The sequence below is a fragment of the Phaseolus vulgaris genome, chromosome 8 (genome assembly GCF_051622355.1).
Source record: "Phaseolus vulgaris cultivar YP4 chromosome 8, ASM5162235v1, whole genome shotgun sequence".
Classification (NCBI taxonomy): domain Eukaryota; kingdom Viridiplantae; phylum Streptophyta; class Magnoliopsida; order Fabales; family Fabaceae; genus Phaseolus; species Phaseolus vulgaris.
This window is the reverse complement of record NC_143505.1, coordinates 62,199,306-62,223,619: the sequence shown is the minus strand read 5'-3', so window position 1 is coordinate 62,223,619 and position 24,314 is coordinate 62,199,306. Positions and strand designations below refer to the sequence as shown.

Below are 24,314 nucleotides of genomic sequence, written 5' to 3'. Positions count from 1 at the left end.
CACCTTATAGTTAAGATCATCACCTTCCACCAACTAGTGCAGTGTAGTAGTGGTGATTCTTGATTACACTACAGTACTGTATTAGTAAACTAGCACTTGCTACAATGGTTGCTATTGAAATCCCAACACTGGTGCTGCCAAATTCCTCTTCCCAGCAGAGGGTGCCTGTGGTTGGAATGGGGTCTGCACCAGATTTCACTTGTAAGAAAGACACAAAAGATGCCATCATTGAGGCCATAAAGCAGGGCTACAGACACTTTGACACTGCTGCTGCTTATGGCTCTGAGCAAGCTCTTGGAGAAGCCCTCAAAGAAGCAGTTCAACTTGGTCTTGTCTCTCGTCAAGATCTCTTTGTCACTTCCAAACTTTGGGTCACTGATAATCACCCTCATCTTGTTGTTTCAGCCTTGTGCAAATCACTTAGGTATGCGAACCTCATCTTATAAACCGGTTTTATAAAGTTGAATTAGACTTAAATACATTTTTTAATAGGTTATCAGAATCATTTCAAATCTATTTTAATAATAATTTATTAGGTTTATCAGGTTATTAAGTTATACTTAAAGTTTATTTCTTAATATTTTATAACAAACATTATATAAAAGCTCTTATGTAATTATAACAAAAGTTTATATACATAATTCAACTAGTAACTTGTTTTGCTTCAGATTAACATGCTTTTCAAATACCATGGATAACTTTACCAACACTAACTTTTTGGTTTGCAGAACTCTTCAACTAGAGTATCTTGATCTCTATCTCATTCACTGGCCCATCAGTTCTCAGCCGGGGAAATTCTCATTTCCAATTGAGGTTGAAGATCTCTTGCCTTTTGATGTGAAGGGTGTGTGGGAAGCCATGGAAGAGTGCCAAAAACTTGGTCTCACACGAGCCATTGGTGTGAGCAACTTTTCTGTGAAGAAACTTGAGAAATTGTTGTCTGTTGCTACCATCCGTCCTGTGGTGAATCAAGTAATAATCTTGTTTGTGTTGTTTTAGTTTTCATTTGTTTATGTGAATTGTTCCTGATAAGATGAATTAATATTTATTTGTAATTCAACAACTATTTCAGGTGGAGATGAATCTTGCATGGCAACAGAAGAAGCTGAGAGAGTTCTGCAGTGCAAATGGGATAGTGATAACTGCATTCTCTCCTCTGAGGAAAGGTGCAAGCAAGGGTCCAAATGAAGTGATGGAGAATGATGTTCTGAAAGAGATTGCAGATGCTCATGGAAAGTCCATAGCTCAAATTTGTCTGAGATGGTTGTATGAAGAAGGAGTGACTTTCGTGCCTAAGAGCTACGATAAGGGAAGGATGAATCAAAATCTGCAGATATTTAACTGGACATTGACAGAGAAAGATCATGAGAAAATAAGTGAAATATATCAGAATCGTTTGATCAATGGACCCACAAAACCCCAACTCAATGATCTTTGGGATGATGAAATATAAACTACAACTCTCAGACGTTGAATTTGTCTTCGATTGGAATTTAAACTTCATGTTGCTTTTGAACTTTGAATGAACTTTTGTCATTTTGTTTTCTGAAGAAATGAAACTATATATGGACTCATTTCTACATAATATGTTTTTCTTTTTCTCAAATGTATTCTCATTCTACTAAAATACAATTATACATTTGAAAAAAATGTTGTGATGGATTTAAAAATAAATAAATAATAAAAAATAAATTTAGAATTAAATAATATAAAAGAATTAAAATAATAATATTGAGATTTATAGTATAAAAAATTAAGTTTTGAAGGTTAATAGGTTTATGAGAGTAAAATACAATATATGGGTAAGTGGTAAAGCCTATTATAAATAAATTATTACTAAATTAATATTATATTATTACTTTTCAACCATTCACGTCCCTACAAATATCACCTTGTAAACAGTGACGAGTAAAATAATGGTTGACTCATAAGTAATTGTTTCATTGGTTTAGGAAAGTAAATAATAAATAAATAAATAGATAGTAGGTATATTACAAGAAAATTATTAAATAAAAATTAATTTTAAATATTAAAATAATTAAGTATCATTTGATTAAATTAAAAATATTTTATAAATTAAAAAATTATTGATATTTAAAGTACTTTTTACTATTAATAAAAATATTTTATAAAATAATTTTTATATTAATATTTAATTATTATCTACTAAAGTTTTAACTACTTAATATTTTATATTTTAAATTAGTTCTTATTAATTTTTTAAAAATTAATTTAAAATTTAAAATATTAATCACTAAAACTTAAATAATTAATTTAAATATAAATTTAAAAATCATTTTATAATAACCTTTATATGTCTTTGTCATAAAACAACGTGTTTTTGAAAAAACTATTGAAAAGCTGAAATTTTTGTATGGAGCTGTGTGCTCAGAGAAGATTAACTTTGAATTTATTTAAATATCGAACCGAAAGTTCATCTACAAAATATTTTTTTTATGCTAAAGTTAGAGATTATATAAAAAATATATAGAGTTACTATGAGTGATGACATTATAATACTTTGATTGAGATCTTTTTATTATTATTGAATTTTTTATCATAAATATATAATAAAATAATAAACTCGAATTCTTATCTTCGAATATATTAAAAATAAAATGAATTTATTCTATGTGATGGAGTTGTTATTATAATATTTTATTTAATGATGCAAAAACTTTTAAAACTTATCGAGACATAACAGAGTAAAGCTTGACCAGCAGAAAGAGTTATTAACATTTGACTAATAATAACTTGTGTTTGATAACAATTTTTTTTTTCTTTGAATTTACCAAATGAAGAATTAATATGTTTTTGTTAGACAAAAAGAATAGAAATTAGTGGTATAATTACATAAAATTAATCAATATTCAATTACTTTTAAAAAAAGAGAACTAAATAAGTTAAAAACTAATAAAAAATTATTTTTTATTAATCTAAAATGATTAATAATAATGATGAATATGAACATTATCAACCTTATCATATGACCGAACAATTTTCAAGAACTTAGTCAACTTTTGAGGCCCCATGAACATTGAATTCTTAACAAAAATCTTGAATAGCTATAGGAAAAAGAAACTCCTAAAAAAAAACACGAAAATCAAGACAATAAAATATGAAAAATAAAAAATATCTATAATTTATATAATTAATTACTCATAATTTATATTTTAAACTCAAATTATTATTATTTAAAATAAATTTACATAATTAAATATAAAATAATATGAAAAAATAATATTTAATAAATAAAACTAAACGTTAAATAAATTTATGTTAAAAAATATAATTATTAATTAATTATAATAATTAATAAAAATTATAATTATAAATAACAATAAAAAATAAAACAAACGTGTGACTATTATAAAATATAATAAATAACTGCTATTACTTGAGTTTAATCTGATAAAAGTTGTGATAAACTAATATAATATAATATATTAATACACCAATGCTTTAGCTTTTATAGATGTGATATAACTTTTACAGTGTTTTGCTTTAACACTTTATTTATACTTTTAATAATTTATACATATTCAGAATTCTTTTATACTTTTAATGTGATCTGAAATATGATAATTTGTAAATAATTATATCTCTCATCTGTTTAGCACAGATACTGATACGATACGACACAGAGATACATATAATATCTAAAATGAAGGATATAGGGATACAAATCTATATATCATATAATTTTGAATTATATAAATTCAAAATAAATATTTATGTGCAAAAGTATGTTTTAGATTCTTTTGACAACAGTAGGAAGATATTTTTCATGACTGGTTCAAAAGAATTTGTTTCTTATTTTTATAATCATAATAAAAATTTATAAAATAAATTTGAGTTTTTAGAAAATTATTGTATTTATGCATTTTAAAATTGTGTTAGAACCGTGCTAGAATTTTCAAAAATTCAACAAATATTTTTTGAATTGAACACTTCACTGATGAGTATCCTATGAGTACGAGTGTCGACACCGATACATGTGTCTGACATGGATACGTCATTTAAAAGAAGTGTCTAAGTCTCGTAGTCTATGATATTAAATTAAATATGTTGAAGATATTAACGAAACAGAACAAGAATTAAAAAAAATACACATACGATGAAAATTATTGCTATATTAAATTAAATGCAAGTTCAATAACCATCTTCGTATTTAAAGGTGATAATTTTTTTTAAAACAAAAGAAAATAAAAATATATAAGAAATAGTTCCAAAAATCGTTGTCATAAGTGGTAAAAGAAATTCTAAAGCATGTGCATCACTTTGACTGGCAAATGTTGACTCCAAATTTCTTCTTCAACAGGTTCACTCACTAAATCAAAAATGTATTTGAATAAATGCTACAATCCAATTTTTTCCATCTGCTCTATAAATGTGTGGAAATTTCAGCAATTACTGTTTAAAATGCACGTGTCATTGTTAGAGAGAGTAAATTCTTTAAAATGACATAATATTTATATTTTACTGTTTAAATATATAAATATTAAAAAATAATAATTAGAGATGTAGTACCAGAAAATTATGAAATAGAAACAAATTTTAGAGAAAAAAAATAATTAGTAGAGATTGAGATTTTCTTTTTTAGTTTCTAAATTAATTTCTGAGTTAGATAGTTTCTAAATTGTTAATTAGTTACTAAAGTTTTAACTACCAATTACTTTAGATTCTAAATCTGGTAGCAAAATTTTTGGTAGCTAATTAGATACCAATTTAGAAACTATTTAATAATAATAGAAATTAATTTAAAAATTAAAATATTTTTTTTTAATATTAATTTTTACTTAATGATTTTTTTTTAGTGTGTGATGTAATATTCATTTGATCCTATATTTGATCTTTTACGCATTTAACACATGAGTGCCACCAAAGTTGTAATGTTGTATGATTCATCATGCTTTGATAACACGTAATGAACTCATAAAAAAAGATGAATCATGAACTGAACTTGCTGAGACAGATTCAAAGAATCATGTAAAAGCTTACTTTTCTGCATTCACAATACTTTTTCCAAAACAAGCAAATGTAAAATTGTACCTAAAATAGTACCTGAGACTCAAACTCACCTTATTGTTAACATGTCGGTGATTTTTTTTTCTTCCTTTTTAAGTTTTTTTTATCGATATTCAATCAAAGTGCATATGAAAAAAATACTTCGAAAATCAAATAAGTATCCGACAATCAAATAAATATCTTAGGTAAAGAATAAATATTGATAATTGATTAAAACGTACTTTACTTTTTTTATAAGATTTATTTATAGTGTTAGACTATAAATCTTTACTATAATGAATCGGATTTTAGTTGGGCATCATGATCCGTAATTAATCGAGAAGTATATTAGTATATAGACATTTTAAATATCTAAACAATATTTTCACCATCTTTCAATTACTCAACATATTCATCAGTAACATGTTTGTGGTGTATATCTTTGTCGGTCTCTTACATTAGATAAAATAACAAATGAATGTTACAGATCACTATACACATAATGGCATATTGAAGTTTATAAATTATGTTTTAGGTGGAGTTTCAACCACCAAGATCGTGGATACAAGATTTCCTCCAATTTTTTTAGACAAGTTCTCAATCATTGATCAGTTTCATGCAAAAGATGAAAAAAATACACAATAACAGGACCCTCTGCAGTTATTTATAATTAAAAGGGTTCATGATTAAGATACCATGGAAAATTATTGTGTAGTTGAAGATAACTTTTGTTTTAATGCAATTGAATATTATTATTTCATCATATTCAAATTGATGATGACAATAGACAGACATTGATCCAAAATGGTATAGAACACAAGTCAACTACTGTTGAATAAAATAAGAATGAAATGAATGGAGGTAGATCTCACCTTAACTCACCTAACCTCAAATTGCAGACATTTCAAAGGTGGAATTCAAAGACAATAGAAGCAGATGAAGACACCAATTTTGTTGTATAAAAGGGAGACCACCACCCCAGTAGTTCCATCAACTGCAACAAGTAGTGTTACATTACACTAAAACTACAAAAAACTATACTAGTAAATTAGCACTTGCTACAATGGTTGCTGTTGAAATCCCCACAGTGGTGCTGCCAAATTCCTCTTCCCAGCAGAGGGTGCCAGTGGTTGGAATGGGGTCTGCACCAGATTTCACTTGTAAGAAAGACACAAAAGAGGCAATCATTGAGGCCATAAAGCAGGGTTACAGACACTTTGACACTGCTGCTGCTTATGGCTCTGAGCAAGCTCTTGGAGAAGCTCTCAAAGAAGCAGTAGACCTTGGCCTTGTCTCTCGTCAAGATCTCTTTGTCACTTCCAAACTTTGGGTCACTGACAATCATCCTCATCTTGTTGTTTCAGCCTTGCGCAAATCACTCAGGTCATTCAACTCAATTTATGTCCATTTTTAAAAAACTGCATGTTTGATATCGAGTAAAGATTTGAACATTTCGTATTATATAAATTTTTTTGTATTATATAAATGCAAACTTTACTTTATAAACCAGTTTTATGATATTGAGTTAAGCTTAAAGATTGTTCCGTAATACGGTAGCAGAACCATTTTGAATTTATCTTAATGATAATTTGTTAGACTTATCAAGTTATGAAATTGAATTAGACTTAAAATTCACTTTTTAATACTTAATAATAATAAGCAGCAAGTGGGTATAAATTATGAAAATATAAAAAAATATACTGATAAAATGAATTAAATCCTAAACCCTAAACTATAACAAAAGTTTATATCCTAAACCCTAAACTATAACAAAAGTTTATGTAGATAATTTAACTAGTAACTTGTTTTGCTTCAGATTAACATGCTTTTCAAATACCATAGACAATTTGACCAACACTAACTTTTTGGTGTGCAGAACTCTTCAACTAGAGTATCTTGATCTCTATCTCATTCACTGGCCCATCAGTTCTCAGCCTGGGAAATTCTCATTTCCAATTGAGGTTGAAGATCTCTTGCCTTTTGATGTGAAGGGTGTGTGGGAAGCCATGGAAGAGTGCCAAAAACTTGGCCTTACACGAGCTATTGGTGTTAGCAACTTTTCTGTGAAGAAACTTGAGAATTTGTTGTCTGTTGCTACCATCCTTCCTGTGGTGAATCAAGTAATAATCTTGTTTGTGTTGTTTTAGTTTTCATTTGTTTATGTGAATTGTTCCTGATAAGATGAATTAATATTTATTTGTAATTCAACAACTATTTCAGGTGGAGATGAATCTTGCATGGCAACAGAAGAAGCTGAGAGAGTTCTGCAATGCAAATGGGATAGTGATAACTGCATTCTCTCCTCTGAGGAAAGGTGCAAGCAAGGGTCCAAATGAAGTGATGGAGAATGATGTTCTGAAAGAGATTGCAGATGCTCATGGAAAGTCCATAGCTCAAATTTGTCTGAGATGGTTGTATGAAGAAGGAGTGACTTTCGTGCCTAAGAGCTATGATAAGGGAAGGATGAATCAAAATCTGCAGATATTTAACTGGACATTGACAGAGGAAGATCATAACAAAATAAGTCAAATCAATCAGAATCGTTTAATAAATGGACCTACCAAACCACAACTCAATGATCTCTGGGATGATGAAATATAAACTACATATTATTGTTCTTGTTGTTTGAAATATGTAATAATTTGCACTTTGTAATCCATGTCTGTGGGACCTAAAATGAAGAACTTTCCAACAATCTCAATGTACTTGTGTTTTGAGGTTAAAATAATTGATTATACTTCTTATTTTATGTTGCATAATTTATTCTCTCCTATTTATTCCCTACTGTCTCCTCATTTAATGTATTTATTTTTGTTGTTGATAAAAAAAATTCTCTCTTATTCATTTAATTTCTTATCAAGCTAAAATGTATTAATTAAATATATTATTTAGAAAAACAAATAAATAAAAAAAGAAGATAGCAAAAATAATACACATCAAATGGTTTTTTAAATTTATTAAATTATTGGAGTACGAGATTATGATTGATCTATCCTTTGACACGCGTCCAAGGTGGGACATCACCCACGTGTCTCCCACCATTGAAGAGGAAATAGTAACCGTTAGATTTGTTTGTTCCAAAAAAATCAATGTTCTATGCAGAATTAATCATCGAAATGGAAAATATGGATCAACTTCCTCCTAAATTTTCTCGATCCATCTTCCTCGTCAACACTGGTAAGTGGAGGTGTTTAAAATCAAATCAAATTGTTTTGAAAAGATGACCAAAATCCAAAAATCATATATTTTTAATTATGGCGTGGTTTGATTTTCAGTTTATATTGTGAAAACTAAACCAAACTGTACACTATGCTTATATGGAATTAGTTACAATTTTATGTTTTAGTTAAATTATAAGTAAAATTAATATATAATATATAATATAAAAACAAAAAACTCAATCTTCTCTTATACTATTGAATCATCAGATTGAATTTAGAATCCAATAAACGATCATATCAAAAATTCAAACCAAAAAATCTAATGTAATTTATAATGGTATAGTTTCATATATTTCAGGCTTGCAAACGATACTAACATTTGGCTTGTGTTAATATTTTCCTAAAAAATTGGCACGTAATTTGAAATTTAGAATACACAATCCCCAATTTATTCCATTTCAAAACTCAGTTGTATGACATCAGGTCATTGTAGAAATTCATTAGACAACAGACAACAGACAACAACAAAACCGTATCCCATCCATACTTATCACTTGGCATACAGACAAAATTAATTAATGTGATTTAGCGGCATCTCATGATTGCCATACAAGACCAAGATAAAAAAAAAATGCACAAATCTCATGAATCATATGCAGATAAAAAACCTGCCTTGCAGACACATCGAAGTTCTATTTTCTCTTGGACTTATATCTGACAGTAAATGGTAAATTGTGGAATTACGTAGATATCTCTGAGAGGTAGGTGGTAAAAAGATCCACTGCATCCTGCAAGTGACCAGAGCGTTGGTCTTCTGGAATGGGAGCACTGAAAGCAGTGTCAAAGCAGTTAAATTGCTCATCACGGGTTGCACCCTCACCTACAGCTGATAGCAGCAAATCACATATCTCGCCTGCCATTCTTGAATACACCACCCTACAAAATCAGTAGAAAACGTGAATATGGCAAACAAAACGGGTCTCTTAATGGATGGTCAATCACACGGTAAATACGGTCAGCTAATAAAATAGTGTCAAAAATACAGGTGCTGAATTTGATTGGGTTAAAGACGTGGCTTGAATGATGTAAAACTAGCTTCAATAACACTAGCAACTAGAGTAAAACTGCAAATATATTACTGTGTTATCATATTTTGTTTCTTAATCTTTATAAGTTTGGTGGCCAACAAAAAAACAGTTTTGGATACGTATATTAGTCAATCTATAAAATTAGAAACAGAGCTGTACGAACTAAAAACAGGTAAAGAAGCAGTTACTGCAAACATTTTTCCATGCACCGAAAGGAAAACGTATATACCTTGCATCAACAGGTAGTCTGCCACCCCAAACGTTCAGGGATTCATTTAGCTGACTGACAAAATCCTGACAAGCAGCATTTTTACTTTCAAGAGAATCCTGAAACAAGAAATTATACGATTTTAATTGGGTCCTAATCTCTAGAAATTGAGACCACAATGTGAATATTCCCTCTCCTGATCTAGCTAACAACATAACCAAATACAAATAGAAAATATGACAAGCATGTCAACCTCTTCCATAACAACCTTGTTTCATGAACCATACTTAACACAGACAGGAAAAATTCACAACAGTTACCTAACTTCATAAATAATGTTTTAAAGCCTACTAGAAGATTGTCCCATGTAATGATTGCAATTAGAAGTATTTCAAATGACAGGGTAACAGGCATTATTGTCTTCTGAACCACTGTAGAAATTCATACCATTGCAATACATGGTTCAAGCTCAGGATCAAATAAATTAACTTTTAGTTACACTTTACAATCAAACTATGACAGAATCAAGTAACAACCATTATTCACATAAATGATGATGGGGATGATATTCACATACCAATTTGGTCATGGAATTGGTATCACCCTGAAGTGAGTTTCTCATCAAATAAAATGAAATATAAATTCCAGCTCCCAACTCCCAGTTTTCAATTTCCGATTTATGGTCCTCCATGGAAGTTGCTATACTCCATATCTCAGCATGTTTTGCTGCACAAGATATAAAATAAGTTATCATGATACACTTATCTGAAATTAAGAGGATTAAATACAATCATTTTCTGCTATTGAAAAGAAATACAGTAATAAAACAATTTCCATCAATTTTAAGTAGTGATGATACAGGAACGGGACCAACCACATCCTAATGAATTTTCATGTAGTTTTTGCAGAGTTTTTTTTTTTTGGTGAGAACAAATATTATTTCGTACTTCAAGGTTTTCCAGAGTTACAACTTTGTAATTCTAGGGTCAGATGATATCTGGGCCCTCTCTTACTGCTTTTTAGCTTTTATCCTGAGTCAATTGGTACGCAAACCAAATACAATAGCTATCAATCACACCAAGAAGCACAGCAGTATTAGATTAGGTGTTATTTATGCTTGAAGATTACATGTATGGATTACATGCTTCAAAGTGAAAACATTGTTTAAGAGGATGCTTGGAGAATCAAGACAACCCACGTGATCTTGTGGGTATTCCAGAAAGTAGCCTAGAGTTTGAAATTGTCTTAAAGCAGAACTGATTAAGAGTTCAGAAGGAAGACTGTTTCAATTTAATTGGTCAACAAATATACTGGTGTTTTAAAGGCCCATACCTTAGATGCCGAACCTCTTTTAAAGCATATAATTTAAAATGGAAAACCCATGACACAATTGGAGTATCATTTTTTATCAATTAGGAAGAACTGTCAGTGCAGCAATGACCTAATGGGCATTTATGTGAAGTTCAGATAATTGATAATTCTAGCCTTTGTATGATTCACAAAAGTTGCAAAAGATTATTAGTAAAAGCTCTAAACAAAATGCCAGAAGTAATCAGAAAAAAAAGACGAGTCATTTACAAGAATTTAGTAGTGCTTTTTACCAAGCAAGATACACACACAACTTACATTGCAAGAATAACCTATGAGCAACTGATGTTACAAAAATAGTATGAGCTTTCTGCCAATATGCACACTGAAGAAATTGCTCAAGGGCTTTTGAGTGATCCCCATTGTAATTATAATAAATTGCCTGCACCACCACAACAAAAACATTCAGAAAACAACAAGAGTCACTTAAAGAAATACAAAACCTTTCAACATTTAAAGCATTAGCATAATCCATTAATCAGTAAAGAATACCAGGACAATGATTTCATTCAGTTTTAGTCATATATTGATCATAACAAGTGCCCGTATGAATCTAATAAACAGTTTTTGTCCTTTAACAAATATAAATCCTATAGGTTCTAAAACTCTAGCCAAGTGAAAATGTCATATATATACAAAGTGAATTAATAATATCATCAGAATATGCAGTATGCTTGCATAATGGAGCAAGAAGGGATGGAATAATAATATAGGAACAGGATGAAACTCCAAATCTCCAATACCCTTTGAGTTCCCTACCATTCCACCTTAATTTTCGGGGAACACAAATTGTGTTATTTTGGAGAAATGATGGGAATGGTACCCTGATGTACTGTTCCACTCCAATCAGATTTTAAACTCCCACAAACACGAACTTATTCTCTTTCACCTAATCCTTTAGATTCCCATCATTATCTATCATCCAAACATAGTACAAGAGATAGGTGAAATTGAAAGGGCACTGCAACACATTATGCATGCACGCCACCACTGCTAATTCTTCATTTGTAAAATAATAAAGAAATAAGAAAATATGGTACATACCAAAGCCTCGTGCATCCAGTCTGTGGGAATGCCCAAGTCCTCAATGAACTGTTGCTGAGATTCGTCTGAACTCCAAGTTTCACAGTATTGGAACAATATTTCCCTAATCAAATTTACATGAAGATATGGATAATCTTCCCGAAGGGGCAAGTGAAGGACCACATATATGGCCCAATGACATTTTCCTAAGCACAATAGCTGAGACACAAATGACATGTCTAGAATATGAAGATCGTTAGAACTGATAACACCCACAGCTTCCAAGACTGCACGTTGATGCCAAATCATATGATAATCAAGTGGATCTGGGGAGGAAGAGAATGCACTAAACATAGCCTTCAGAAAGCTGAATTTTGTCTCTTCATTAGCATGAAGAAGCATTAGATAAAATGAAATGTCAAAGTGCTTATCCGAGTTCCAACTGATAGTCTCTTCTAATGTTCCTTCATCAATAAAAAGGGGAACAGGATATGGAGCTGTTCCTTCATCAAGAAAATGCTTGTAAGTCTGAAAAGCAATGGGTAACGAAGTGTTTGGTGGTAATTTGTACCACATTAATAAACCTACGAACCTCCTCCAGTCAATTTTGACATCATGCAATGCATCATGAATATTCCCTGCAAGCAATTCATAGAGTCTCAATCTGTCCTCTTCAATAAAACTAAAATCCAGCCCTTTACTTCTCCAAACATCAAGTTGTCTTGCTATATCAGAGCGATTCACAGTAGAACCACCAGCCTCACTTAATAAACAAGCCAATCTCACATCTCCTTTGGACACAGCCAGTTGTACTGCCTCATCCAGTTGCCTCCCAGTCAAGAGTACAAAAATATGTTGCAGATAATCAGAATCATTTAGAGAGCTTATTTGATTTTGAACATGATAGGAAACACTCTCTCGCAACCAATAACTAAACTCTGCCCTCCTTATTAGAGGGAGAGCTTCTCGGTCAACATCTTGAGAAATTTCCTTCATATCCTGCATCATATCTTCCTCATTGTCAGCACCCAAAGATTCTACTTGACCTTTTTCTTCTCTATCAGAAAAAAGAACTCTAATTAATTCCCAGGTCATTACTTGGTGCGTCAGACCCAAACGAGTAGAGGAAGATAACCCAGGAACACTCAGTTGGCTTTCAATAAGATCACAGTACTGACGAGAAATCTCAGACAGGATCGTTCGATTAGCTTCAAGCTTTTGAAGTTTCAACCTGCAGGGACCAATTTCAACTTCTTTCATCACATGGTTCATTCCTTTGTGAAACTCTAATGGAGATACCAAAGCATGTTCAATAAGTTCCTCACTCACTTTTTTATTTTCATCCCTGACCACATTATCAAAAGCAACTTTCTCCAAATTGACAACAGATGATAACAGCCTGTGATCACCATTGCTTCCTACAGGTGCACCAGAGTGCACAAGAATGCCATTGGGTCCCCACCCAACTCGAAATGACTTACCCATAAATAAGCCAGCATCAACTATATTGTGAGCATAGTTTCCAGATACTGGAGTTTCATGTTTGAGATCTAGATTAAAACCTTGCGATTTAACTGTCCTAAGAGGCATGCCCTTATGCTGCTGAACCATCAAAATGCCTCCAGGAGAATTTGAATCAAAATTACCATGTTTATACTCAAGTAATGGAAATGGAGTTTTTCTTGCAACTGGTGGGGTGGACCGATGGTTAACTACTTGAGCAGAACTTTGTAAAGGCCGTACATACTGCTTGTCAGAAGATGATTTGCGACTTAAGTCTTCTACCTCTTCATCATCTGGAAACATCAATAATCTCATTTCTCGCATTTTAACAGGATCAAGCCTAAGATGAGAAGGAAGAGAATGAGAAAGCTCAACTTCATTGGTATTTGATGGCGATTCTTTCTCAACATCATACACCTCAGCATCATCCATAACGATGTCCTCCTCATCATCATCTCCAAACCCAAATCTGCTGAAGTGTTCAACTAAAAATTTCCACTCACCAGTCACTAAATCAAAGGAAATAAATTGCGCTTCCTGTCTCTCTGTAATTTGTTTTAATTTGTTAACTATAACAGCTTCCTTCCCCTCCTTAGACTTCAGTATTTCACCGTCCACTACCAAAACCACTTCAGCTGCCTTGTTAAGGCCCTGACCAACTGCAGGCTTATCATTTTCATCACTGTATACAACTATCTCGTGCCTACGAAACTTCACAATTTCATCTATACGTAACCCCCTCACATCAGTTTCATTAAGATACCTGACATATCCATAGCCAAATCTTCCAACAGTGAAATCAGAAACACGGCCGCAATAACCAGGTTCCACAAGCTCCCTGGCCACCAATTCCTTCAGAGATGGTTTAGTATAATAACCGCTCGAGTTCAAGATAGGCAAAAAAGCTTCAGTTTCTGTCATGACATCAACGGACGGAGCAATGCAGCCTTTGTAAACCCTTCTTCTCTTACAAGTATGCAGACCAAATGAATCAGTGACACCTCCAACGTCACATTCCATCACAAACTCAGGTCAAAGCAAAATCTACACATTGAAATTTGAACGCAATTCCCTGCCGTATTCTCTACACCAAAAAAAAAAAAAAAAAGATAGAATAAGCACACTGCAAGGTGAACTGAATATGCCATGTGAAACCATCCCGAAGCAAGCAAATAATAGCAGAAAAAGTATGAATTATACAGGTATCAATCAATTTACCTACCTCTTAGGTTAACTTCCAAAACGTATCAGAAGATATAGAAGAAAAGAAAATATGCAATTCAGCTACACTACACAACAGAGGTATTCACATTTGATGAATAAATTTGAATTTAAGAACATGAAAAACACGGATTGTTTGATTCAGCAGCTATCTAGATCAACCTTAGTGAAAGTGCGGCACAGCATGTAGAAGCGAAGAAACAGAACGAAAGGAAAAACCTAATGGAGTTAAGCAACGCGTCGCTGTGAGCACAGTGCGCAAAGAAAAAGAGAGAAAAAAAAATGAAGAAGAGTGAAGTTGAGTTACTCTGAGATGAACTCACGTTGCAGTAGGAGCAGTAGTCAGCAGCAACCACGCCTGAGAGGGGAGAGAGGGAGTGGTTTAGCGGGATTGGGATGGAAAATTCAAGTTGGGCCTAGTTTTAATATTGTTAAGAATACCTTGGGCTTTCTTTCTGCACCTCCACGCGTTTCTTCCTGCACCTCAACGCTTTTCTTCCTGCACCCCATGCCTCAAGAGTATCTAAATTACCTTTGATATTTTTTATTGTTTTTTTAAATTTAAAATATGAAGCCTTTTACACTCTCTCCAGTTCCTATTTTACTCTCCTCCTTCTTCAAATTTATAGATAAAATATATTGACATAATAGAAATATTTGGGGTTTCTTTCTACACCTCCATGTGTTTCTTCTTACCATCCTCACATGTAATATATGTTCTAAAAAGTTTATTTTGAAATTTATATTTCAAAAAACTTGTTGTAGAATATATTTCATGCATTTTAAAATTTTTATTCTGAAAATTTTATTCATAAAAATCTTATTCTGTTTTGGAAGACGTGTCCCAAAATGTATATAATGAATTTCAATGTTTTAATAAAAAAATTTCTGGAACAGATAATCCAGAAGTCACTTTAAATAAGGGTAGAATAATAATTTTAAAAATTGTGGGGTGCAGGAAGTAAAAGGCGAATAATGGATGCAGGAAGAGTAGCCTACTATAAAGAAGATTGGGCCGTTATTGGGCCTAGGCTAATGAAATTTGCACCGCTAAAGGGTTGTTCTTCTCCTTCTTCACCTTCTGTTTCCTTTTCCTATAAACCCTCTGGAGTAGCAAAACCAGTGGCTGCTGCTGTGCATTCATTCGGTTGCGTTGCGTCGCGTCGTCTCTGAAACGAAAATGATTTCTGCGATATCGTGGGTGCCGAAAGGGATTTCGAGGTCGGAGCCTGTCGTCGCTGATCCTCCTAACGAAGAGGAAATTCAAGAACTCATAGCCAACCACAAAACCCCAAGGTCCTTTACGTTCCAACAAAATTATCAAATCTCATTCATATATAAACCCTAACATTCACTTTTTAATTTCATTTATGTACAGTGACGACAGTGACAATGAAGACGCCAACGACGAAGTGGTGGCGAAGGCATTAACGGTGGCGGATGCAGTTGGCAAAGCCTCCACCGGAAACTGTGACGATATAACCGCTGGCTTAAAGGAACTTGACATGGACCGTTACGATGAAGAAGACGAAGGTGTGTATCTTTCTATCATCATGTAACTCTATACTCTTCTATGTGATTATTGATCCCTTGTATCCATGTTCCTACTATGCTTTGTTTAGGAGTTGAGTTATTCAGTTCCGGAATTGGTGATCTTTATTATCCGAGTAACGAAATGGATCCTTATATCAACGATGCGAAAGTAAGTTTCAACACTTGGTCGCTTTATGAGCATGGTATTTCTTATAACCGTACGTTGTTGTTATGCTTCAGGATGATGATTCCGATGAACTCGAAGACATGATTATTAATCCAACTGATTCTGTCATTGTTTATGCTAGTACTGAAGATGATGTGAGTCATCTTGAGGTGAGTTCAATGTTTTTTGGCAAGTGAAGTCGAGTCATGGTATATTACACTGACACTCCTCTACTCTGTTTACTGTTCAAAAGGTATATTTACCACACTTTGCTTTCTGTACTCCAGGTTTGGGTACTCGAGGATGCAGATTCCAATGAAAGGAACCTCTATTCTCACCATTGTATCCTTATTCCAGCGTTTCCACTCTGCACAGCTTGGCTCGATTGTCCTCTTAAAGGAGGAGAAAGAGGTTTAAACCATTGGTCCTTTGCACGATATCTCTCGTGTGTATATTTGTGTTGATCAAATTGTTTGATTTTTTGTTTTGTGCAATTCAACTTTTCCCCTTCCCCAGTTTACAACACTTACTTGAATTGAAGGACTTCTAGAAAAGTGAAAATATAAAAAGTCTGAAGAAAAACTTGTAAACCATCTTAATTATACGATTTGATGATTCTACCTCCATTTTAGCATGCTGAAAACATGAACAGTTCATATTTCATCCAAAGGTGAATTGAATAAGTTGTAGTTAAACGTTAAATTTCATCACAAAATAGTGAGAAGTTATGTTAACTTCTCTTGTGTGGCTATTAAGTTTTTTTTTCAAGGTTTGGATTACCCGAAATCACCACCTTTTGTGATTTCTGATTAGAAATACTAGAAACCTGTTTGATATCTTTTTATTTATTTATTAATATGAGCTTAATATAATTTCATTGTGGTCACAGGAAACTTCATAGCTGTGGGTTCAATGGAACCTTCCATAGAAATTTGGGACCTTGACGTTGTAGGTGCATTGAGTACATAAATTTAACTGTGCTGTCATTTACAAAAATAGAAATATTTTTTTGCCGGATGCCTTGTAATTTTCCATTGTTCTCAGATTGATGCGGTGCAGCCATGTGTGGTTTTGGGTGGATTTAAAGAGAAAAAGAAAAAGGGAAAAAAGGTTTGTTCTACATTCTTGTTAATTTCAATCCCCTTAGAATCACGTGATTACCAAAGTTTGTGCTTTCAAGTCATTGTTGATATTCCAAGCCTTAGCAATTCATTGCGTGTGTAATGGTTTTCATAAAACTTAATTGACTATGTCTTTTTGTGATTCATGAATTTTATAACTTTTATTGGGGATTGTGAATAGCCTTTAGTAGGATTGAAATTACAGAGGTCTTTGTGCATACGAGGATTGAAGCAACAACTGTCAATCCATATTTTTGCCTTGGATCTGATAGAAAACCCTTTTTATCATTATTTTCTTTTAAAGTTCACATTTTTTAATCAAATATGTTTGGCCATTTCTTATTGAAATCTAATTTCCAGCTTTCATAAGCATTTCATTTTCTTATTCTTTAAACTGTTTTGTCAGCAGAAATCAATCAAATACAAAGATGGCAGTCATACTGACTCGGTACTTGGTCTTGCTTGGAACAAGGTGTACAGGTTTGTAGAATTAAAACTGAATTCTGCTTTTGTCTCCTTTGCTTGATGCTTTCTTGTATCTGTGTGTGTGTATAGAGAGAGAGAGAGATTAAGTTGCTTCAAGAATGTCTCAAAAGAACTACTCTTCATCCTCACTATTTGTTGAATCTAACAGTTAAAGGTGAGTTACTTGTTAAAACCATTATTTAAGCAAACTAAAGGGTGAGGATGGGGGATAACTCTCTTAGATATACGCTTGGAATAACTTGATCCTTTCTTATATATACACTCACACACACACATCTATGTATTTTTTTTACTCATCTTTGATACCTCTTTTGACATTTATTCTTTAAAAAAGGAATATACTAGCGAGTGCCAGTGCTGACAAGCAAGTAAAGATTTGGGATGTGGTTACTGGGAAGTGTGATATCACAATGGAGCATCACTCGGACAAGGCAAGAAATTAGCTAGAATATAATTTATTTTTTATCATAAGGTCAATACATTTTATCGATGGAATGACCTTTTGTTCTTCATGCTGACACACTCTTGTGTAATTATAATATAATATAGAACTTTATGATTTAAATCATTATGTACTAAGATGAAACAATTATGATATTATAGAACTTTGAATTAAACAATTTATTCAAAGCAGATATTTGTAGGTACGAAATTTTTTTATAAGTCTTTCCCGTTGCTTTCTTGATCAATGCTCCCCATTTTGTTCGCAAGGGAAGAAATTTGTCTCTTAGTTGAATCATTGAATGCACTTTTTTTAATCGCTAGTTACTACTTTAAAATGAGTCAATACATTTCCTGATGTCTATTATTTATCTCTTGTTCATTTATCATTATAGGTTCAAGCAGTTGATTGGAATCATCATGCACCACAGGTTCTTCTTAGTGGTTCGTTTGATCATACTGTCGTCTTGGTAATTATCCAATATTCCTCGGTTACTCAGCATTTCTCTATTTTCCTCTGCCGTTGATTGCTTATTATACTGTGATCTTTGGTTGTATAGTTATGTGCTGAAGGAGGGCATTGTATCTGAACCTTGAAATTTGGTTCTTTCGTTCAAAATTTGTTTAGCTACATAACGTTTATATCTATTACATTTTCAGAAAGATGGAAGGATACCAACACATTCTGGCTATAAGTGGTCAGTCACAGCAGATGTAGAGAGCTTGGCATGGGATCCGCACACTGAGCACTCTTTTGTGGTGTGTTAATAGTTATTTCTAAGGCCGGAGTACTAACATTACATCTTTTTTATAAAACATGTTTTTGATAAAAAACATACGAGCTCTTTTTTGCATTTTTGATAAAATATTTGCTAACATTCTTTAGCTACTAACTTTCAAGTGTGTGTGTATGATTATTTAATTTATATTAACCAAAAAAGGGTTTTGGGGGTGGAAGAGGGGCCAATTCTTATTCTGTTGGATCAAATTTCAGTTTTTATGTTGCGGATGAACAAGTATTACTTAACTAATAGTGATTTAATTGTAATGTTAGGTGAGTCTTGAAGATGGTACTGTCAAGGGTTTTGATATTCGGGCGGCCAAATCTGATTCCTCATCCGACCTGAGTTCAACTTTTACACTTCATGCACATGACAAACCTGTTTCCTCAGTATCCTATAATCCATTAGCACCTAACGTATGTGTCTTTTTTAACATTTTGTTTTGGTGACCAATGATCATGTATTTTAGTTTAACTGTGCCATGTTGAACAACTTTTTCATGCAGCTTCTTGCCACTGGATCGACGGACAAAACGGTAATAATGAAGTCAATTTTGTTAGTGTCCTGTACACTTTGCTGATTGGAAATCCTCTTATCTAGCACCTATTATTTGTCACAGGTAAAACTTTGGGATTTGTCGAACAACCAACCCTCCTGCGTAGCATCTAAAGCTCCGAAAGCTGTACGCTTTTTTTTTTTCACTCTTTTCTGATGGGAAAGTTTCTATTAATCATAATATATATATTAATTTGGAACTGATGAGTTCTCCTTTTAATGGTGTTTGTTTAGGGGGCTATCTTTAAAATTTCTTTCTCAGAGGACAATCCCTTCTTGTTGGCTATAGGAGGCTCAAAGGGTAAATTGGAAGTAAGTGAAAAGGGGCGATGAACAATACTTTCTTGCATATTTTTTTCTCTGATTCTGTGTGAAATAACTGTTGTAACTTATGATATGTAGTTATGGGACACCTTTTCTGAGTCTGGCGTCTCTCGAAAATACGGCAACTACAAAAACAATAGATCGCAGTCTGGGACTTAAGATCATGTTGAGTTTGTCTTCCTTCATCTACTGCTCAAGCTATGTTGCACAAATCAATTTTGGGATTCACTGCAAGAAGTGTTCTTATATTTTATATTATTGTTTTTTGTACCCTAGTAACATGATTTGAACTAACCGATATGAATGGGTTCGATGTAATTTTATTAATTGATTCCAACACTTCATTGTTTTTAGTTTGAAGTTTTTTTGTCGTTGTTGAGAAAAGCCCAATAGAAATTACAAAGACATGCTATGTTTTACTTTTCGTTTTGATAATGTACATATAAATTATCGTTTATGCAAATTCTTGCGATGAAATAATATTGGATTGAATGTTCGCATTTGCATAATGACATATTATAGGTTAAAAAAGTAATTAACATTTGTTATGTTTAAAAATAACATTAACAGAGACACAACAAAAATTCTTATAAAAATAGCAACTAAAAGGAAAGTTTATATAAAATAAAAAACTGTATATGATTTAATGACTTAATATTTAATTAAAATATATAATCTAGTAGTCCCTTTAATTTTTACATATATTTTAATTTTTTTTATGAATTTAAATAAAAGAAATAAATTTCTTTGACATTCTGTCGGAAAAATAAGGTGATTCTTTATTATTTTCTTTAGTAATTGATCAAATTTATAAAATTTGGTACTTTGAGAGCGTGGCCTCATCTTTCTCTTTTCTATAAATTTACTTTTCACATGTTAGCCCTTTATTGAACATTTGATGTACACTTTTAAAAAAACTCCAAACTTATTGTAACTGAAATATTCAGTTATAAGTTTTTAATGCTTTCGTTTTATTTGTTCAATCAATATTATCTGTAAACCTCTCGTTAGTACGTTAATGACTTTTTTTTTCATTATTATCTAAACATACGTTATATTTTCTTAGGCCATTGAACATTATATTTTACGAGTGAGCAGATTAATCTTATTCCAAATTTTCTTAATTGAATTATCTTAATAATTTATGTCAATATCTTTTAAATCTTAATGAATACTGCAATTATAATCTTAAATAATTGTTTCTGGTAAGTTCAACATCTATTTTTGAGACAAATTGTTACTTCTCGATACATTTTTTTTTAAAAACAATGTCAACATTATGTCAACCCAATTCTCTTAAGCTGAACATTTAGGAGCTTTCCCTGTAATTTTGGGTTTGACATTAACACATTTAGCAACTATGGGAGCTCCATTGTATGTAAGAGAAACCTCACTTAGTTCCACACCCTCACATGGTACACTTCTGCTACATATAAGAGTTACTCCTTCCTTGCTTCTTGAAGTGCCCTTAATATTCTTGAAGGTAACCTTGCTTATCTTTATTTTTGATGGATTCTAAGTCATTGCAACCATACACACACAAATCAAAAAGACACTAAAAGATCAGTGACTTAATTCAAATAATATCAATTCTAGTATGACAACAACACAAATGGTAATGAATAAAGACATCTAAACTAACTTTTGATTAAAAAATATGTACCTCTTTTGAGCATTGATTCCAAGGACAATACTCCTGGTCTATGATCACTGGATGCAAGACATTAACCATAGTAAAATCTTCAAAATGCATGTTAGTAACAGTAGTAACCACTGCAGTGTTAGGCCAAGTTTTGATCCTTACACCATTATCTGTTCCTGTCATAGTGCAGTTCTTGACTAAAAGATTTTCCACAGGCTCTTCTCCTGCATACTTGCCAAGGCTTCCAACACTGATGCCATGACCAGGTCCACACTTCACATTTTTGATGATTACTTCTCTACTTCCATCCCCCAATGAAACACAGTCATCTCCAGTAGCAATGTTGGAGTTAAGAACTTTCACATTAGTTGATCTTCCAATGTGAATTCCATCAGTGTTGATGCTGGTTTCTGGAGCACTGATGTGGAAGTTATCAAATGTGAAGTTGTTGCATCCCAAAACATTCACATGAAAGTTTTTGCTGTCCTTAGAAGTTACACCTCGAACTATGGAATTGTTAAGAAAATTGAAGCCAAAATTCTGCATACATTTTAGTTACAAGAGACTCAACTCATTAGCATCATTTAGAAGAAAGCTAGTGCTAAAAATTTGAGAATAATTGGCATTGTACATGTTCATGTACAATTTATTTACCATGGAATTCCTCTTACAATTTTGGTGTGTTCTGCAGTTGTTATGCTTCCAAGCAATTGCACCTTTGCCATCAAAGGTACCTTTACCTGATTTTTTTTTTAATAAATAAAATAAAATCAAGTATTTTATGGCTGTCCAAACCCTTATACAAATAATCTTAACACAAACTTCTTATCTCCAAACCAGTGGAGGATCCAATAAACATTACAAGATATCAGTTACATTAACATACCATAACAAGATATACCTTTACCTGATAAGGTGAAGTGTCTAAACCCTTATACAAATAATCTCAACACAAACTTCTTATTTCCAAACCAATTGAGGATCCAACTGACATGACAACATATCAGTTACATTAACATGCCATATCAAAATATACCTTTACCTGATAAGGTGAAAGAGTCAACATATTCAATTTTGATCCATTCATAAGCATCCTTGAGTGCATAGGGATCAGCTGGTGCTTGAATTGTGCCATCAACCTGAATTTCAACAGAGGCTTTGCAAGGACCTTTCACATTTACTGCATTCATCTTGTATTCTCCACTTGATATAAGAATTTTGCTTGCACTTGTTGATGCACATGCTTCTTTCCAAGCTTTTGTGAAAGCCTTGAGACAACACAAATTTCAAATAAAAACTAGTAATAATAACATGGAATCTTCAATATCTTATAGCTAAATTTAGCAGTAGTGTTTTACCTGTGTTATATCTTTGTTTCTGCCAAATTTTTTAATATCAATGACTGTTGATTGAGCTGTGCAAGAAATAGTCAACAATAAGAATAAAACATTGGCTACCATGTTGTTGTTGTTGTTGCTGAACTCTGTTTCCTTGTATTCTTTACTTTTGACAGATGAATTTTGTTAAGGAAATTTGGGGAACACTATTTGTATTGCAAACTTCTAGTAATCTTGTTCTTGTAGTTCATCTCTGATTATAAATAACAATTAATTATAATTTAATGAACTTTTGTAACCTATATGCTCTGCATTTCTTGAACTTAAATAATTTAATGCTTCTGTAATGATATTATTATTATTATTAATATTAATATATAATAATAATATTATTATTACAGTTAAAAATAATAATAATGTTATTAATAATATTAATATTAATCTATAATATAATATATCAAGAAGATTCCTCTATGTTTATATTTTTTTCCAATTTTATCCTTTGTGATTATAAAATATGAAAAATTTGAATTTTAAAAAAAAACTAGAAAACGAATTTTAAGCAAAAATTTGAATTTGAAAAAAAAAACTAACAATATATAATATATAAAGAGAATTTCTCTCTTATATGTACACATTTCTTTTTCCAATTTTATTCTTTATGATATTAAAATATGACAAATTGAAAATTTAAAAAAATTTAGAAAACATAATTTTTTTAATATAAGAGATGAAAAAAATAATGAAAATACATTTATCATACATAATTTCTTCTGTATACCTATCATTCTATTCTTTTGTATTTACTATATAATAAAGATTAATCATTCAGACATTTGCCTACACAATAGTTAATTGTCATATTAGTTGTTATAATAATAATAATCTTTTATGCAAATCAAATTTTTTGCATTTATATAATTTTTATAATTTATTCAAATTTTTTTATCATAAATTATATATTATTAATTTATCATATATACATTAAATTAGTTTTTTAAAACTCAAAAAATTATGGAGAGGGAAGGCTCTAAATTATGTTTCTACTTAAATAATAAAAATTTACTCAATAATTTCATAAATACAAATATATGCATTAATAAAAAAAATTACTTTTTTAGTCTTCCACTTAAAACTTAAAGAAGGATTTATAATTACAAGAGCATAATATTGTAAATTCATATTTTCTTCTTTAGAACATATATACATAAAATATATGTTATAATTACTTTTGTAAATTTAAATATATTAATTATTTTTTTTTATAAATTTATAGTATAATAATGTGATTTGATTATGGACATGTCTTCTTAGCTGGGTGCAACATCATATGAGAGTATTTGTGTGA

At 31.6% G+C, this 24,314-nt stretch overlaps 5 protein-coding genes across 7 annotated transcripts; 3 read left to right on the top strand and 2 right to left on the bottom strand.

Annotated features, from left to right (window-relative positions):
* Positions 1 to 3: 3 nt before the first annotated feature.
* Positions 4 to 1,588, top strand: LOC137826452 (NAD(P)H-dependent 6'-deoxychalcone synthase). The gene is made up of 3 exons (XM_068632420.1): positions 4 to 424; positions 729 to 972; positions 1,073 to 1,588. The coding sequence occupies exons 1-3, from the start codon at positions 105 to 107 to the stop codon at positions 1,451 to 1,453; spliced, it is 945 nt and encodes a 314-aa protein (XP_068488521.1). The 5' UTR covers positions 4 to 104; the 3' UTR covers positions 1,454 to 1,588.
* A 4,289-nt stretch (positions 1,589 to 5,877) lies between these two features.
* Positions 5,878 to 7,766, top strand: LOC137826451 (NAD(P)H-dependent 6'-deoxychalcone synthase). The gene is made up of 3 exons (XM_068632419.1): positions 5,878 to 6,390; positions 6,884 to 7,127; positions 7,228 to 7,766. Exons 1-3 carry the CDS (start codon positions 6,071 to 6,073, stop codon positions 7,606 to 7,608), a joined length of 945 nt encoding a protein of 314 aa, XP_068488520.1. The 5' UTR covers positions 5,878 to 6,070; the 3' UTR covers positions 7,609 to 7,766.
* An 821-nt stretch (positions 7,767 to 8,587) lies between these two features.
* On the bottom strand, positions 8,588 to 14,977 carry SAR3 (SUPPRESSOR OF AUXIN RESISTANCE 3). 3 transcript variants are annotated; one of them, XM_068632415.1, is made up of 6 exons: positions 14,887 to 14,977; positions 11,877 to 14,442; positions 11,091 to 11,214; positions 10,042 to 10,190; positions 9,486 to 9,583; positions 8,588 to 9,104 (listed from the first exon to the last, which is right to left on the bottom strand). In XM_068632415.1, exons 2-6 carry the CDS (start codon positions 14,376 to 14,378, stop codon positions 8,909 to 8,911), a joined length of 3,069 nt encoding a protein of 1,022 aa, XP_068488516.1. In that variant the 5' UTR covers positions 14,379 to 14,442; positions 14,887 to 14,977; the 3' UTR covers positions 8,588 to 8,908. The 3 variants fall into 3 exon arrangements, with proteins under 3 accessions (XP_068488516.1, XP_068488515.1, XP_068488517.1); XM_068632414.1 differs by having other exon boundaries at positions 14,903 to 14,977; XM_068632416.1 differs by having other exon boundaries at positions 14,742 to 14,929.
* A 631-nt stretch (positions 14,978 to 15,608) lies between these two features.
* Positions 15,609 to 20,444, top strand: LOC137824098 (uncharacterized). Its single transcript, XM_068629555.1, has 16 exons — positions 15,609 to 15,875; positions 15,958 to 16,112; positions 16,202 to 16,281; positions 16,353 to 16,448; positions 16,566 to 16,689; positions 17,168 to 17,226; positions 17,323 to 17,388; positions 17,809 to 17,879; positions 18,220 to 18,316; positions 18,722 to 18,796; positions 18,987 to 19,085; positions 19,381 to 19,524; positions 19,614 to 19,643; positions 19,728 to 19,790; positions 19,898 to 19,975; positions 20,066 to 20,444. The coding sequence occupies exons 1-16, from the start codon at positions 15,760 to 15,762 to the stop codon at positions 20,144 to 20,146; spliced, it is 1,434 nt and encodes a 477-aa protein (XP_068485656.1). The 5' UTR covers positions 15,609 to 15,759; the 3' UTR covers positions 20,147 to 20,444.
* Positions 20,445 to 21,235: 791 nt separating this feature from the next.
* Positions 21,236 to 23,096, bottom strand: LOC137825459 (polygalacturonase). The gene is made up of 5 exons (XM_068631122.2): positions 22,988 to 23,096; positions 22,672 to 22,897; positions 22,284 to 22,369; positions 21,651 to 22,169; positions 21,236 to 21,502 (listed from the first exon to the last, which is right to left on the bottom strand). Exons 1-5 carry the CDS (start codon positions 23,087 to 23,089, stop codon positions 21,284 to 21,286), a joined length of 1,152 nt encoding a protein of 383 aa, XP_068487223.1. The 5' UTR covers positions 23,090 to 23,096; the 3' UTR covers positions 21,236 to 21,283.
* Between the last annotated feature and the right edge of the window lie 1,218 nt (positions 23,097 to 24,314).

Excerpts from the sequence above, each read along its gene's own strand:
- LOC137826452 (XM_068632420.1), top strand. The coding sequence starts at position 105 with ATGGTTGCTATTGAAATCCCAACACTGGTGCTGCCAAATTCCTCTTCC. Across the intron at positions 425-728 it reads GCCTTGTGCAAATCACTTAG|AACTCTTCAACTAGAGTATC; the intron begins GTATGCGAACCT and ends TTTGGTTTGCAG. Across the intron at positions 973-1,072 it reads TCCGTCCTGTGGTGAATCAA|GTGGAGATGAATCTTGCATG; the intron begins GTAATAATCTTG and ends CAACTATTTCAG.
- LOC137826451 (XM_068632419.1), top strand. The coding sequence starts at position 6,071 with ATGGTTGCTGTTGAAATCCCCACAGTGGTGCTGCCAAATTCCTCTTCC. Across the intron at positions 6,391-6,883 it reads GCCTTGCGCAAATCACTCAG|AACTCTTCAACTAGAGTATC; the intron begins GTCATTCAACTC and ends TTTGGTGTGCAG. Across the intron at positions 7,128-7,227 it reads TCCTTCCTGTGGTGAATCAA|GTGGAGATGAATCTTGCATG; the intron begins GTAATAATCTTG and ends CAACTATTTCAG.
- SAR3 (XM_068632415.1), bottom strand. The coding sequence starts at position 14,378 with ATGGAATGTGACGTTGGAGGTGTCACTGATTCATTTGGTCTGCATACT. Across the intron at positions 11,215-11,876 it reads ACTGGATGCACGAGGCTTTG|GCAATTTATTATAATTACAA; the intron begins GTATGTACCATA and ends GTGGTGGTGCAG. Across the intron at positions 9,105-9,485 it reads AGACTACCTGTTGATGCAAG|GGTGGTGTATTCAAGAATGG; the intron begins GTATATACGTTT and ends CTGATTTTGTAG.
- LOC137825459 (XM_068631122.2), bottom strand. The coding sequence starts at position 23,089 with ATGGTAGCCAATGTTTTATTCTTATTGTTGACTATTTCTTGCACAGCT. Across the intron at positions 22,898-22,987 it reads GAAACAAAGATATAACACAG|GCTTTCACAAAAGCTTGGAA; the intron begins GTAAAACACTAC and ends TGTTGTCTCAAG. Across the intron at positions 22,170-22,283 it reads ATTGTAAGAGGAATTCCATG|AATTTTGGCTTCAATTTTCT; the intron begins GTAAATAAATTG and ends AAATGTATGCAG.
- LOC137824098 (XM_068629555.1), top strand. The coding sequence starts at position 15,760 with ATGATTTCTGCGATATCGTGGGTGCCGAAAGGGATTTCGAGGTCGGAG. Across the intron at positions 16,282-16,352 it reads CTTATATCAACGATGCGAAA|GATGATGATTCCGATGAACT; the intron begins GTAAGTTTCAAC and ends GTTATGCTTCAG. Across the intron at positions 16,449-16,565 it reads ATGATGTGAGTCATCTTGAG|GTTTGGGTACTCGAGGATGC; the intron begins GTGAGTTCAATG and ends TCTGTACTCCAG.